The sequence below is a fragment of the Zootoca vivipara genome, chromosome 2 (genome assembly GCF_965207765.1).
Source record: "Zootoca vivipara chromosome 2, rZooViv2.hap1.1, whole genome shotgun sequence".
Classification (NCBI taxonomy): Eukaryota; Metazoa; Chordata; class Lepidosauria; order Squamata; family Lacertidae; genus Zootoca; species Zootoca vivipara.
In genome coordinates, this window is record NC_142584.1 from 19,702,647 (window position 1) to 19,717,674 (window position 15,028).

General features: G+C 41.3%; 1 protein-coding gene across 6 annotated transcripts in view; it reads right to left on the minus strand.

Moving 5' to 3' along the window:
* The window catches only part of PECAM1 (platelet and endothelial cell adhesion molecule 1), a 39,942-nt gene that overhangs the window by 7,514 nt on the left and 17,400 nt on the right, over nucleotides 1–15,028 (minus strand). The window contains exons 11-16 of one of the 6 annotated variants that reach the window (XM_035103968.3): nucleotides 14,279–14,352; nucleotides 11,119–11,178; nucleotides 9,440–9,508; nucleotides 6,781–6,837; nucleotides 3,164–3,217; nucleotides 276–298 (exon numbers count right to left, since the gene is read on the minus strand). In XM_035103968.3, coding sequence (XP_034959859.2) covers nucleotides 276–298; nucleotides 3,164–3,217; nucleotides 6,781–6,837; nucleotides 9,440–9,508; nucleotides 11,119–11,178; nucleotides 14,279–14,352 — 337 coding nt within the window. The remainder of the gene's footprint in view (nucleotides 1–275; nucleotides 299–3,163; nucleotides 3,218–6,780; nucleotides 6,838–9,439; nucleotides 9,509–11,118; nucleotides 11,179–14,278; nucleotides 14,353–15,028) is intronic. The other 5 variants (XM_035103971.3, XM_035103970.3, XM_035103973.3 and 2 more) reach the window with 5 other exon arrangements.

A 15,028-nucleotide genomic window follows, 5' to 3' on the forward strand; every position in this document is an offset into this window, starting at 1 on the left:
GGGGAAAGGTGCAGATATAAAATTTAAAAAGGAATAAATAAAAAGTAATAATTAAATTCTTCCAAACATTAAAAAAACTAAAATTTATAGAATCTCTCTCTAGTTGCTTATTATTCTTATTAGGTTTACCAGCTCAGTATGTACACTGTAAGTATACATTGTAAGAATGAACAAAATACAAAAAGCGTTTATTAAAACAGAATTCTAGGCTTCTGCTTTGACAATCAAGTTTTTATCTCCCAAGTTCTTATGACTGAAATAAAATGCATACTTACTGAATGTCTGTTTCCTCCAGCATCTGAAAATTACAAAATCTAGTTTAGGAACTGGTAAGAGAGTTAACAAAACAGTACAATCATACACATCAAGGTACAAACAAGAGGTACAAACAAGAGATCTGCCATTTTTATCTGAGTGCTTTCTAGCTTTCACAGTTACATTTGCAATAAACATATCATGGAATCATAGAATTGTAGAGTTGGACGGGACCTCCAGGGTCATCTAGTCTAACCCCCATCAATGCAGGAATCTCAGCTAGATCATACATGACAGGTGGCCCTCCAACATCTGCTTATAAACCTCCAAGGAAGGAAAGTCTACCACCTCTCATGGATGTCTGTTCCACTGCCAAACTGCTCTTACTGCCAGCAAGTTTTTCATGCTGTTTAGTTGGAATCTCCTTTTTGAAAAGCTTTTACTGTCAAAGTGGTTGGTTTTAATTTTGAAGTCGAAACAAAAACTAACATTTCAATTGCTTTGCCAATTCCGTGGCATTCCTTTGTTGGTAACCATGGTGTGTTCAAACGTCAAACTGCTGATCCTCTAACAAAAAAAATGTAATTTGTCCCATAGTACAGCTTCCACACCCGAGGACTGGAAAGTGGCCAATATGACACCAATTTTTTTAAAGGGATCCAAAGGGGAACTGGAAAATCACAGGCCAGATAGTGTAATGTCTAGTTCTAGGAAAACTGGGGGAAAGCATTATATTTTTCAACATATTTTGTTGTTGTTTTTATTACACAAAACGTAACAAATTAACATCAGACACCTCCCACACCTGTTCCTGGGTGGAAAGCATTATCAAAGCTTATAGAAGAGCAAGATTTCTGCAAGGATACATCCATATTCACTAAACTTTTTAAGTTCTTTTGAGATTGTCAACAAGCATAGAGAGGTGACCCAGTCAACACTGTGTACAGTCCCCAGAATCTCAAAAAACCTGCAATAAAATTCTGCATCAGACTCCTAAGTAAGCTTAGCTGCCACAGGATATGAGGGCAGGTCCTTTTATGGATCTGTAGATGGTTAAAGAACAGGAAGCAGAAAGTAGGAATGAAATGACAGTTCTCCCGGTGGAGGAATGGAGGAAGTGGAGTTCTAGCAAAGATCAGTATTAGGACCTGCCCTTTTGTATTTGCTTAGAAATGACCTAGAGTTAGGGGTGAGCAGTGAGTTTTCTGATGTCGCCAGGCTGTTCTCATCAAACTACAGCTCCCAAGGTTCATTGAGGGAAGGTGTTACAGTGTGTATATCTTTGTTAATTTATCCTGATTCCCTGTTTTGTGTTCATCTTACCTTCATAACATTTATCAATAATTTGAAAGTGTATTCCATTCCATGTAAACTGCTTAGAGGTTTGTGCAATGAAGCAGAAAACTAATTATGTTAAGCAAGAAGAGGAAGTCGGTAAACTCCTTTAAAAAATTATCATTATAAATGAAGAAAAATTATACAAAGCTAACATAAGTTTTTACTGTAGAGCTATCTTCATATAATACTCATTTCTCTTTCTGTGTGTGGAATAAAATAATATACTCTCAGCCAACCCATGGGGTTGCCATATTTCAAAAAGTAAAAACCAGGACACACACCCACACACCCACACAACCCAAAGTTGCTGAGCTTTCTTTAGACAAATGCCACATTTTGGAAATTTTGCCTTTGAAATCCCAGTAATCTCAGACGTATGGCAGTCTTGCCCTTGCACAAAGTTCCAGTGCTAATTAATTGTTCTCCCTCTATATTGTGCTGAAGTAGCTTCCAAACAGTCAGGAGTTGGCACTGATTCCAGTTCCCATTCTATGCTCTGCCCACCAAAGTACAGGGATGGTTTTGCAATGTGAAGGGGAGAGATGGGGGGGGGAGATGGAGTAGTTGACTCAACTCCTTAATCCATACTGACAGGTCATGATAAAGTAGGCACAACATTTGGGATTGTTGAAGTAGATACAGTTCAGAACAGTTCCTTTCACCAACGGTTAGATCAAAGAGCCATTTGAAATAAACAAATCTGAAACAATTTATTAAAGTCACATGTGGCATGCTAAGCATTGTACTACCAGGAAAGAGGAAATTATAAATTTTGTGTATTTCGAAAGCTTCAAATGAAGGGATGTTTGTTAATTATACAGTGGCTGGGTGGGTGTAGAAACCGGGGGAAACCAACGGATATCCCATGTCTTTGCCACCCTAAATCAAAAGTCTAGGTGGTCAGCAATGTTTTACGAGTAGGTCTACAAGTATGTCTCATAGAGGTTTTACAAGTGTGTCTTGCTCTGCAACAAATCCTTTGGTACAGATGTCCTCTGACTTTAATAAAGTGATGCAATTAAATGATCGTTTAGCCCCCAAAATCTGGCCTAAAACAGAACAAAAGCAATGGACATGGTTGCCAAGTTTCATTGCACCCTCTGCAAGTCAATGAGGCATGAGTCCCAACTTTGAAAAACAAGAGAGGCATTGCTCACATACTATATACAGATACAGGTAGGTAGCCATGTTGGTCTGCCGTAGTTGAAACAAAATAAAAAAAATTCCTTCCAGTAGCACCTTAGAGACCAACTAAGTTTGTCATTGGTATGAGCTTTTGTGTGCATGCACATATCTGAAGAAGTGTGCATGCACATGAAAGCTCATACCGATAACAAACTTAGTTGGTCTCTAAGGTGCTACTGGAAGGAATACTATATACAGCGGATATCCAGCTCCCTGGAATGCATGAAAACACTCATACATTCCATTCTGAATATTGTGTTTCCAACAATTTATTCACTGTTATCATAACCAGCTTTCCCTCCGCTTTAAGAGAAAGGCGTAGACAACAAAACTGTGTTGAACACAATGATGGGTGGTATTCTGCTAAGGGCTAATCCACACTTACCTTTTGCCCCGTGCTTTCCTGTCGGACACGGACCTTGAAAGCCCGGACCTGTGCCTAGAAATGCAGAACAAAAGTAAGTGTGGATGAGCCCTCTTTCCACCGATAGAAAGATTTACGCTTGTGCAATGGAATTCCACCCCATCTCCAAATCTGCCCTCCCCTAGAATAGATTTAGGGGGCATGCAGGGGGGAAGAGAATGACATTCAATTAATTACACAACCGCAAATCCATGCTATACAGTTTAGCATTACAATGGGTGGTATTTAACTAAACATTACTCAGAGTAAGACCTGTTGAAATTAATGAACCTAATGACTAAATTAGGGCCATTCATTCCAATACTCATTATACACTGAGTAAAATTTAGCTCAGGGATTAGCAAGGTTTACCTCGCCTAGGCCGGTTCACTCCAGCAGAGATCCCTCCACGGGCTGGATCACACACGCGCACGTGATTTCCGGCATCTGCACAGACGTGATTTCTGGCGCCGCGGAAGCAAGTCCCCACACCACACCAGTTTAACGCAGCGTGGGTGGCTTGGTTTGGGGGTGGCTCAGGGGTCGGTTAAATGACCCCCATGGGTCTTAGGTTGCCGACCCCTGACTTAGCTGAAGGACACCCAATGAAAAAAAATGGTAAAATGATCCCAACTATTTTGCAAGTGTAGAATCACAGATGGGATAATCTTTAGATTAGCATATGAGAAGTTTAGAGGCTTTTTCAATGGCACATAATTTACTGTGGCCTCCTGTTGGGAAACGTCTCAGTTCCACCAAGAGGGCACTTGCAGGGGTAATGTCTGGAGTCTGAAAGCAGGAAACTGGTAAAACAGGTTTCCTGAGGCACAAAGCCACTTCTAGGGTCTTATTCCAAAAATGAGAAAGGCAGCAAGGATTTCTCAGGCCTCTCTCCGCTTGAGAACATTTGTTTTTCCACAGCATATTGTGGGTGGCAATGGGACCCTGTGAGCGTTTCCTGTCTGGACACTGAAACTGCCTCCCAGCAACTGACTCATTTTTCCAGTGCAAGTACTCATGCAGAAGCTTGTTGATCAGGTTTTCCTTATCCCAGGAAAATGTCCCCTGCACTGGGAGGTGCCTTCAGAAAGGAAAAGGAGACATACTGTTCCCCACGGCTGATGGCTGGATCATTCAGATTTTGGCCCCCTCAACGCATATACTGCAACACTGCCTCCAAAGCAGAGCTCTTTAGTTTGTCCCACAGGAAATTCATGAGAGTTATACTTCTAGAGGCATACAGATGGGAACTAAACTTGCTTCTTGCTCATATTATTCCAATAAGTTTGATGCAAAAGCACACGAGGCCACCGCCTTGCTGAAGTTATACTAGATGAGAAGCTCTCTGGGAACCATCTTGGGTTCCATGACAGAAGAAAGTAGGGGTGTACTGTGATAAAATAAATAAGAATCAACACCTTATCCTATCTGCATAGTTCTGCCATGGATTCTTCATTGGCTACACTCTAAAGAATGGCAGAATGTTAAACAAGAGTTCTGTTGAAAGGCTCCAGTTTTGAAGGGCTTTAAATGTGCCTCCAAAGCCAGGAAATTTAGTCACCCCCATTTTAACACCCTCCTTTCTTTATGAGCCATGCCTCATCTGGGTGTGCGCTTCTTTATATAAATGCTATCAATAATCATCTCCATACACAAAGTCAACATGGTTCTGTTTCAGTAAGTAATGCAGTAAGCCTCCAAAATGGCTTTGCTGTTGTGTGATGCCCTGCTTATCTGTTTGAAACACTTTTCCTGTGTATCAGTCAGGAAAAGCAGGCGCAATTAGAACAATACACTGTTATTACATTTCCAAAAATAACTGAAGCTGTAGCTGGCTATGTGTAGGAGAGAAGGTGGAATGCAAGATTAAGGGGGTGTTTGCTTATTGTCAGCCTAATCCAGCTCCCACTTTTAATCAAATCTCATTTCACTGGACTTCCTGGCTCTACATCAAAGTATTGATTAAAAGGATTTTAAGTAAGATATGCCCATCTCAAACTCATTTGAGCAGATAAACTACCGTAAATAATGATAGTAAGTTTTGTTTACTATAAAGTTTTAAAACTATAAGCTTCCCCAAAGGAGATTTATTGTGGAAGTTATACCAATTCTCACTTTGCCATCTAGGTAAAGGTAAAGGTAAAGGGACCCCTGACCATTAGGTCCAGTCGTGACTGACTCTGGGGTTGTGCACTCATCTCGCATTACTGGCCGAGGGAGCAGGCGTACAGCTTCCAGGTCATGTGGCCAGCATGACAAAGCCACTTCTGGCAAACCAGAGCAGCACACGGAAACACCGTTTATCTTCCTGCTGTAGCGGTCCCTATTTATCTACTTGCACTTTGACGTGCTTTTGAACTGCTAGGTGGGCAGGAGCTGGGACTGAGCAATGGGAGCTCACCCCGTCACAGGGATTCGAACCGCCGACCTTCTCATCAGCAAGCCCTAGGCTCTGTGGTTTAACCCACAGCGCCACCGGTTTCTAATTTGATCCTGGAATGTCCCACTTTGCCATCTAATAGGGTACAAAGCAGAGAAGCATTCATTTTATTGAGAGGCAGACCTCTAGTGCAAGCTGATTTAAATCTTGCAATTATCTTATTACTATAGAGCCGGATATTACACTTCAAGAAGTTGGGGGACATGTTTGGAAGATTAGGCCCCTAAAAACTGGAGGACAGTTCCACTCTCCAAGTGTCCCTATTTTTCAATGACACCCCTGATTTAGAGAAGCTGTCCCGGTTTCTAATTTGATCCCAGAATGTCCCACTTTTCCTTAGGATGTCACTAATTTCATTGGAGAAATGTTGGAGGGTATAGAGTTATCCAACCCCTGAGCCGTCTAAAGGCAATCCTGTATAGGGAAGGGTCTTTTTTAATGTTTAATGTTTTATTATGTTTTTAATATATGTTGGAAGCTGTTCAAAGTGCTAGGGCAATCCAATAAATTGTGTGGTGTATAAATAGTGAAATTATCATCATGGAATGGGACGTCCCTATTTTCATCAGAGAAGTATTGGAGGGTATATAGTTCTTGACAGCCTTGGAAGAATGCTGTGCTCATTAACGTTTCTTCACACGCACTACCCTAAATGTTTAAACAGGTGTATTCATCTGTAAGGTTAAAGGTAAAGAACCCCTGGACGGTTAAGTCCAGTCAAAGGTGGCTATGGGTTCCTTTTTGTTGCAGTCTAGTATGAACAAGAATGAATCTTAGAGGGACCTATGCAGACGAAGAGTAGTGTCAGTGTTAGGGAGCAGGCCAAATCCGCCAGTTTTTGATTGGACAATGAAAAAATCAATGCAATCTTAAATTCAGTTATCCACATTTCCACAATAGTTTGGTTGGCAGAAGGGGAAGATTGGCAGAACCTAGTTGGCCAAGTTGAATAGAAGGATATCTCTGCTTGTTCCAGCACACACGCTCCCCAGACCAGTATAAGGCTGGCTTGGATTGCTCTGTTACTAGCTCTTTCGTAAGTTTCCAAATGAACTCGTCATAAATGCTTTCTTCCTCAAAGAAACTGTATTTACATATAAAAATGCCACATGGGTTCTGTATTATTTATGTGTTTGATCTTTTCCCCTGGCTTACTTACCATTAGTAGCTTTTCTGATTTCAGTATAAACCGTTTCAGTCTTCTGTACAACAGGAGCTGGGAAAGGGATCAATATAGAATCAGGTTACAGGTAGGTAGCCGTGTTGGTCTGGGTCGAAGTAAAATAAAAAAATTCATTCAGTAGCACCTTAAAGACCAACTAAGTTTTTATTTTGGTATGAGCTTTCGTGTGCATGCACACTTCTTCAGATACAGTGAAATAGAAGTCCCCAGGCACTTATGTAGAGAAGGGGTGGCACTACATAAGTGCCTGGGGACTTCTATTTCACTGTATCTGAAGAAGTGTGCATGCACACGAAAGCTCATACCAAAATAAAAACTTAGTTGGTCTTTAAGGTGCTACTGAATGAATTTTTTTATTTTAATATAGAATCAGTTACTTTGCAGTGCGTGTACATGACTACCAATTAGGAAACTGGCCTTTACTATCTGTCCAGACCTGAAAGTGCACTATAAATAGATGTGATGTTTATCCATAACCAAGGTGCAATTTTGCTTTCTGATACACAAATATGAGCAAGACGTACCTCAGTAATTTTCCAATTATTTAGCCAATCCTGTTTATGGTGCAACACAAAAGCAACCATAAACAATGAAGCAAGGCTGCAGAGCCAGCCTCCTGACAGCAGCATCACTGCCACTTACCCAGGCAGGGCAGGGGCAGAGGCAGAGTTGCAGCAGTGAAAGTGCAGCAGCCTGCCCACCCCAGTTGCAGTTAAGTAGCAGCAATATCATTGTCAGGAGGCTAGTGCTGCTGCAGCACTCCTCCAGCCCCTTCAGGTGCAAGGAAGTCAACGAGGAAGCCCTTAATGGGAGGAAGTGTGTGAAGAGGCGGGTCTTATAGCTGACAAAATATGTGTCACTTCCATAAATCGGATCACTGTGCTCTGTGGAAAATAACTTGCCTAGCTGAGTTGCTGGCCACAAACTGATTTGACTGCCGAGCCAAGGAGATAAGTAACTCTACAACCATTAGAAGACAGCTGAAGGCTGCCCTGTATAGGGAAGTTTTTAAATGTTTAATGTTTTGTTATGGTTTTTATATATGTTGGAAGCTGCCCAGAGTGGCTGGGGCAACTCAGTCAGATCGGCAGGGTATAGATAATAAAATTATTATTATTATTATTATTATTATTATTATTATTATTGAATAGGACGTTCCTATTTTCATTGGAGAAATGTTGGAGGGTATGCTATGAAGTAGCAGAGTATTGCTGAACTTTTAATACCAACCATTTCAAGAAATGTGCATGTTTGTTGTTAAAACACACCATTAACCATACACTTCTGTCCAGTTCTAAATTTGGTTTGGTTATTTTTTACGTTTACCAGCATATCTGTACCAAAATGTTTGAGACTGGCAGCAATGCCAGTGGTTTTCGACTGTCTGGGTCTAAGCAATGCAGGATCTGTGCCTCTGCCTTTTCCTATTTCTTCCTCCTGATGGTTTGCCAAAGAGGTCTTCTAACAAGCAACATCCTTGATTCAGACGATTCATCCCCTGCCAAGTTCTTCATCTCAAGATATTGACACTGAGCTGGCCATCTAGGGGCTTTCACTCCCAGGAACAAATCCCACAGACCAAGCATGCTGCTTTATCCACTGCGATTAAAAAGTTAGTATGACACCGGACCTAGACACAGGCTAATGTTACCAAGTAAAACTAATCAATGGTCCATGTAATGATTATATTGTGGCACAAAGACTATCATCAGTTAGACTGTTTCTTTCTTTCTTTTAAAAAAAAAAGGCTTACATGTATGGCATTAAGAGTAAAAAGTTAGCTGCTATTTATATGGCTCCATGTAGATGATAAGCCTATAAATCAATTGACCTGCTACACTCAGCCTGGGAATGGCATATTCATGCTCGTATTATTGAAAAAGGAAAAGTACTGGCATGCCGTTTTGCGGGGAGAGCAACATTGCAATGGCTGCTCATTTTTGCCTACACTTCCATACACAACACAAGGACACATCCTCAGCATAATATTGTCACTGTGAAACTGGATTAACAGTGATCTTATCTCTGTGACTGCAGAATGGATCACTACGAGCTGTGCTAGAATCAAACTCTGAAGAATAAGGGCACCCATTCAGAAAAAAAAGGAACCCAACTGTTAAGATTATCTAGGAAGGCATAATAAAGCTACCATGTCTTCCCTTGTTTTCTTTTCCCCTTTTCGTGTGGGATTTTTGGACTCTGGTTATAGTATGTGGGTTAGCTCACTTCCCCAACCCATTCTTTTTTTCTAATATACCAATTGCCTGCAGGCACCCTTGGGGAAGGATGCACCTTATGCACGCCTGCTCTCTGCAATTAGGATGGTGTGTATTCATCTCTAGGGGATGCAGGTGATATGTCAAGGGCTGCGAGCAGAACTGCACGGTTCTGATGTCCTTTCTGGATTTCTGACTATATGCAGGTGGCTGCAGTGTCCTGTTTATGCAGAAACACCTGCTGGCCCTTGAAGCGGAAGCTTTGTTTCCTCCTGTTTACTAGTAGTGCGGAACAACGGTTTTAAGATATAAACCTGCTTCTTCTAAAATGAATTGGAAAATTACAATTGACACCACTCAATGGTAAGCTCATTGCTCTTCCTGCCATGTGTAATGGCACAAGTCAGCTATTTAGTTACCTCTGTAAGAGTCAGCAGCCGACACTTGCACGTCTGTATATTCCACCTCGGAATTCTCAAGATCAGGTCCTGCCCCAAAAATAGCAAGAAGATGGTTCTTTGTATTGCACTCTGAACTTGCTGAGGGCCTGGGTTTTTTTGCTATCTCTGGAATAAACCACTCACACTCCCATTGACTTTAGAGGATGCAAAAACAAAGCTTGTGTACATTACATCCGCAATTCAGAATTTTTTAGGACCCCCCCCCCCCCCGTTTTGGAATCCCAATAAATGCAGCAGATTTTCCCTCCACCAGTGACCAAAACAAACCCAGAGAGTTGGAGAGACTTGTAGGGACTTGCTTTTGCCATGTATGTGTGGAGAGGAGGAGGAGGAGGGGCCATGATACATTTGACCCGACCTCTGCTTCTGCAGAATCTCTCCCCCTTTATTTGGGCCTCTGAAACAAGAAGTGGCAACTTCAAATACGTATCTAATGTTGTATTTTAATTTTAAGTAAATGTGGATCCCACCTTTCAAATAAATTGCTGCTGAAGAAGCAACCCACCATGAACGAGCCATGTCTGATAACTTGCAATTAGATTGATTTACATTTATTTATAGTTGTTACTTCTCTCAGTGGATATGTATTTATTTTAAATATATATATAACATGCAGATCTTAATTCATTCAACAATGTGCTCTTTATAATTGCTTGGTTAACATGAGGCTGGGCTTAAAATTTATTTGAGGGGGTTAGGGGGTTAGGGTTAGGGAATTTTAAACCAAGCAAAAAGGAAGTTTAGCTTTCCTGACACAACCCAAGGCCTAATGGGGGTATCAGTCTTTCTAAGAGCTAGACTAAATGATATATTAGCTACCTATCTGTGCCCTTAAGTGCAGCATGTTTAACACAGATTGCAGGTGTGATTCTCCGATCTGGATTGAGATCCTAGCATGTGGAGCTTTAGCCAATTGCCCCCTTCTCTGACTCCAACATGGATTGAGGAGCCCATGCCTGTAATTCGTATATGGAAATAAATCTATATATAATGTGCCTAGTAGAATCTAGCAAGACTTGACAACACATAACTTGAGCTTTTCCACTCAGTCATTGAATCATAGAGTTGGAAGAGACCACAAGGGCCATCCAGTCCAACCCCCTGCCAAGCAGGAAACACCATCAAAGCATTCTTGGATTGGCAATTAGTATAAAACATGGCAGGGATATATCTAAGCATTAAAAGCATTTGCTCATATGCTATACTAATGGTGTTGACCTTGTGTCAACAAAACAGGTAGTGGAAGGTGGCAGGTTTGCTTTGCTGCAGGGACGCTGTTGGTGGGTGATAGAAATAATACTGTAATAGATCTCTTTACATATTCAAAATGTCAAGTGATGTCAAAGCAGCAATGATAAAAAGAAGGGGGTAAGGATGGAAAGGTCCCTCTAAAATATTTTAACATTTGTAAAACAGAAACAAGCCTGATTGTGATTGGGCTTTCTGTGGAATCTTTCAGTATCTGAATCCAAGTGGCATCCATGTATATTGTATTTTGAAATTTATCCCTGGAAAAGATATACAAGCAGAGTGAAATCACTCCAAGCTGGAAGAAATAGATTCTGTTCTAATCCTCAATGAACTATACTCTCTTGAAAAGTTAGAAATACACTCAAAAATAAAAACCCAAAAGTTACCTTGACCATCCTCGTTTGATTTTAAATTATTTTTTTCACCATCTTCATTATAACCTGACCCTACAATGTTAAAACAAACAAACAAGAGATGAGCAGACAAACTAATTAGCAGCAGTTTTTTTTAAAAAAAAGCTACAACTCCCTTTCAGGCTTGATATTTGTATCATCACATATCACGTCTAGAAAGTCTTAAATCTGGGGTTTTGCCCTCCACAGTCTCCAATGTGCCCCATCCTTGAATCTTCCTTATCCTTGCCTGCTATAAATACTCACAGAGTCACGCCCCTCACTTGATTCTTGAGCTATGCTCTGCAGCCTGCTCCACTGATGGTTATTCCTTTTTCCTATGCCCTGCTCTTTGAGAGGTTTTCGTACTCTTTTTTTTTTGTCCCTTCTTTTCTGCTTCTCTTTAAGCTCATTTGACCAGCTGGAACTAATTCAGACCCTCCAGTGCCCCTCTTTTCCAGGGAAGTCCCTGATTTAGAGAAGCTGTCCCAGTTTCTGATTTGATCCCGGAATGTCCCACTTTTCCTTGGGATGTTCCTATTTTCATTGGAGAAATGTTGAGGGTTATGGAGTTATCCAACCCCCAAGGTGTCTGAAGGCAATCCTGTATGGGGAAGTTTTTTTTAAAAAAAATGTTTAATGTATTATTATGTTTTTATATATGTTGGAAGCTGCCCCGAGTGCTGAGGCAACCCAATAAGATGTGTGGGGTATAAATAGTAAAATTATCATTATGCAATCACACATCCCTATTTTCACCGGAGAAATGTTGGAAGGTATGCTAATTACCTGGGTGGCAACTCTTCTGTGCTTTTGACTACACATTTGTATGATGAACTTTGCTTAGATTGACTATGACAGCAAAGGTTTGACCAATTTGACATTACTGGGTCTCATTTTAACAGGTAAAGACTCCATTTTAGGATCATGCAAAGCCAAGCCAACTGATATAAGAGTATCTGAAGAAGTGTGCATGCACACAAAAGCTCATACCAATGACAAACTTAGTTGGTCTCTAAGGTGCTACTGGAAGGATTTTTTTTAATTTTTTGTTTCGACTACGTCAGACCAACACGGCTACCTACCTGTAACTGATATAAGAATGTTGTGCTTAATTTCCTATGTCTGAACATCATACTTAGCAGTCTAGTACACACAGCACACAATCTACCTGAGAGTGTCTAGCAGGCTCACACCCTCTTCAGGTGTGTTTGGTTCTTCCTTTACCCCTCCCTTTCCTGGTTAGTAATAAATGTGTTTTACTTTGACATCTGAAACCAGTGTAATTCCTAGTTACTGCTAATCAAATGCATTTTTGTATTCTTTACAAAATTCAGAGAAATGCAAATTATGAAGGCTAGCTGTATTTTGGTTTGCAGATTATTTTAGAAAGTACAGATTGAGTAGGTCCACCTTTTAATTCAGACTGAATTGATTTTCTCCCCCATCCCTACTTGGGGGCCAGGGTGGCATACGTAGCAGGTTCTACAGTTGCAGCTAAAGGGATAAGGGAAGACCCCTCCCAAGACTCTCCTACTTCACCCACATCCTTTGAAAGGTGCAGAGGATGCTTGTAGCCAGGGTGGATTTTTTGAATAATACATTTTTAGAGTAGTTTTTACAGTTATATGAAAAATTACTGATCTGGTTATACTATTAGAAATACATAGACAGATAATTATGAAATTATTGTGAGGTTCCGGCTCGAAGGACCAAGGGACCCAGGTGGCGCTGTGGTTAAACCACAGAGCCTAGGGCTTGCTGATCAGAAGGTTGGTGGTTCGAATCCCTGTGATGGGGTGAGCTCCCGTTGCTTGGTCCCAGCTCCTGCCAACCTAGCAGTTCGAAAGCACGTCAAAATGCAAGTAGATAAATAGGAACCGCTACAGCAGGAAGGTAAACGGCGTTTCCATGTGCTGCTCTGGTTTGCCAGAAGCGGCTTTGTCATGCTATACGCCGGCTCCCTCGGCCAATAATGCGAGATGAGCGCGCAACCCCAGAGTCGGTCACGACTGGACCTAATGGTCAGGGGTCCCTTTACCTTCTTAATAAGTTAACTGTTTATATTTGGACAACTTTCCTACTGTACTTTATTGGAGGGAGAAAAATAATCATTTCCATAATAACAATTTAAACAACTTCTTACAAATCAGTTACATTTGTTGTGAGACATTAGTGTTGAGTACAGTATAAGGTTGGGCAAGAAGAGGGGGGGAGGCTTATATTATTTTGCATAGTGTATGTGTGAGGTTTTGTGTCAGAGTCAACTGGGTAGGTTCTATTTCTATTCGTTTATTACATTTCCTTGGTAGTGAGAGGTATTGGGGGGGCAGGGTGTGGTTGGTTGTCTGTGCTTGGCTGCAGTGGGGTTTGTTTGCATTTGTGAGGGTGGGGAGGGCTTGTTGAGTCAGGTAAGCCAGACTGATTCACATGCTGTTGGTGGATTCTTGTTGTCTTGTTGGGCTGTGTATGTGATGAAGGGGAGCCATACTGGGATGATGGCGTCCTCTTCTATTTGTCCCCGTGTCAGTTTCAGTTTATTGGTTAGCTTTTCTATTAAGGCCGATTCCCATAAAAATTTGATACCATCGGTGCATGTTTACTCCTGACTGGTCTCTCCAGTGTCTGACTATGAGCGCCTGGCTGCTGTGAGTAGGTGGGTGATAAGATGTGTATAATGTGAGTGGTCATTATGATCTTGGAAGATGTTCAGTAGGGCCAGTTCTGGGGTGAGTTCTAATACCTGTTTAGTTATTTTGCATATCTCTTGTAGGACTGCTGTCCAGAAGGGTTGGATTTTAGGACATTCCCACCACATGTGGAGGCAACCTCACAGGGTTGTTGTAAGCACACAACAAACTGAAGAACCATGTATGCCACCATGAGCTCCTTGGAGGAAAAGACGGGATATAAATATAATTAATAATAACAAAATATGTGGCCCATGTCCCTATGTAACTGTATCTATCAAAGCCAAGTTCAACTGAAAAGCAAAATATAGTCAACCCTTTCGGGTATATGAATAAGAATCTTTCGTTTGGGCCAAGTCTGAATAATGGCATGATTTCAAGATGGAGGTTCTAAGACTAGGAGAGAGAAAGGGAAAAGGAGTCTGAAGCAGACACTATCAAAAAGGTCATTAACCATAAGCTACCGAAATAGAATTCCCCTTCATTATTCTGTCGTGGTGTCAGCTTCTCACCCACTGAATTGGTTGCTGTTATAGAACTGAGAAAAGAAAAAAAGAACAAAGAAGAGAATATGAAGCACTGGTATTTTAACAACAGAAGGTCATCTTTTAATAAAGCTCAGTCTTCCCCTTGATGTCAGAGATATAATTCTGGGGACATGCAATCTAAAGAATTATGGAGTGTCCACAGATGCTTCTAAGACACTAAGCAGTTTCATAGATGTGCAAAGACATCATTGGATGTGCCTTTTGATAGTAAGCACGCTTATCACAGTGGGATGCAGGTGACGCTGTGGTCTAAACCACTGAGCCTAGGGCTTGCCGATTGGAAGGTCAGCGGTTCGAATCCCTACAATGGGGTGAGCTCCCATTGCTCAGTCCCAGCTCCTGCCCACCTAGCAGTTTGAAAGCACACCAAAAAGTGCAAGTAGATAAATAGGTACTGCTCCGGTGGGAAGGTAAACAGCGTTTCCGTGTGCTGCTCTGGTTTTGCCAGAAGCGGCTTAGCCATGCTGGCCACATGACCCGGACTTAACTGTCAGGGGTCCTTTACCTTTACCTTTACCCTTATCACAAGTCCCTGGCAATTACAATCTAGGTTGGCTTGGCCCGGTTACGCCATTTTTCATTGGAAATGTGATACCAGAAGAGCCTCAGATCTGAAGGATGATAAAAAGCCGAATTATTCTTATAAACAACTATTTATATGATATT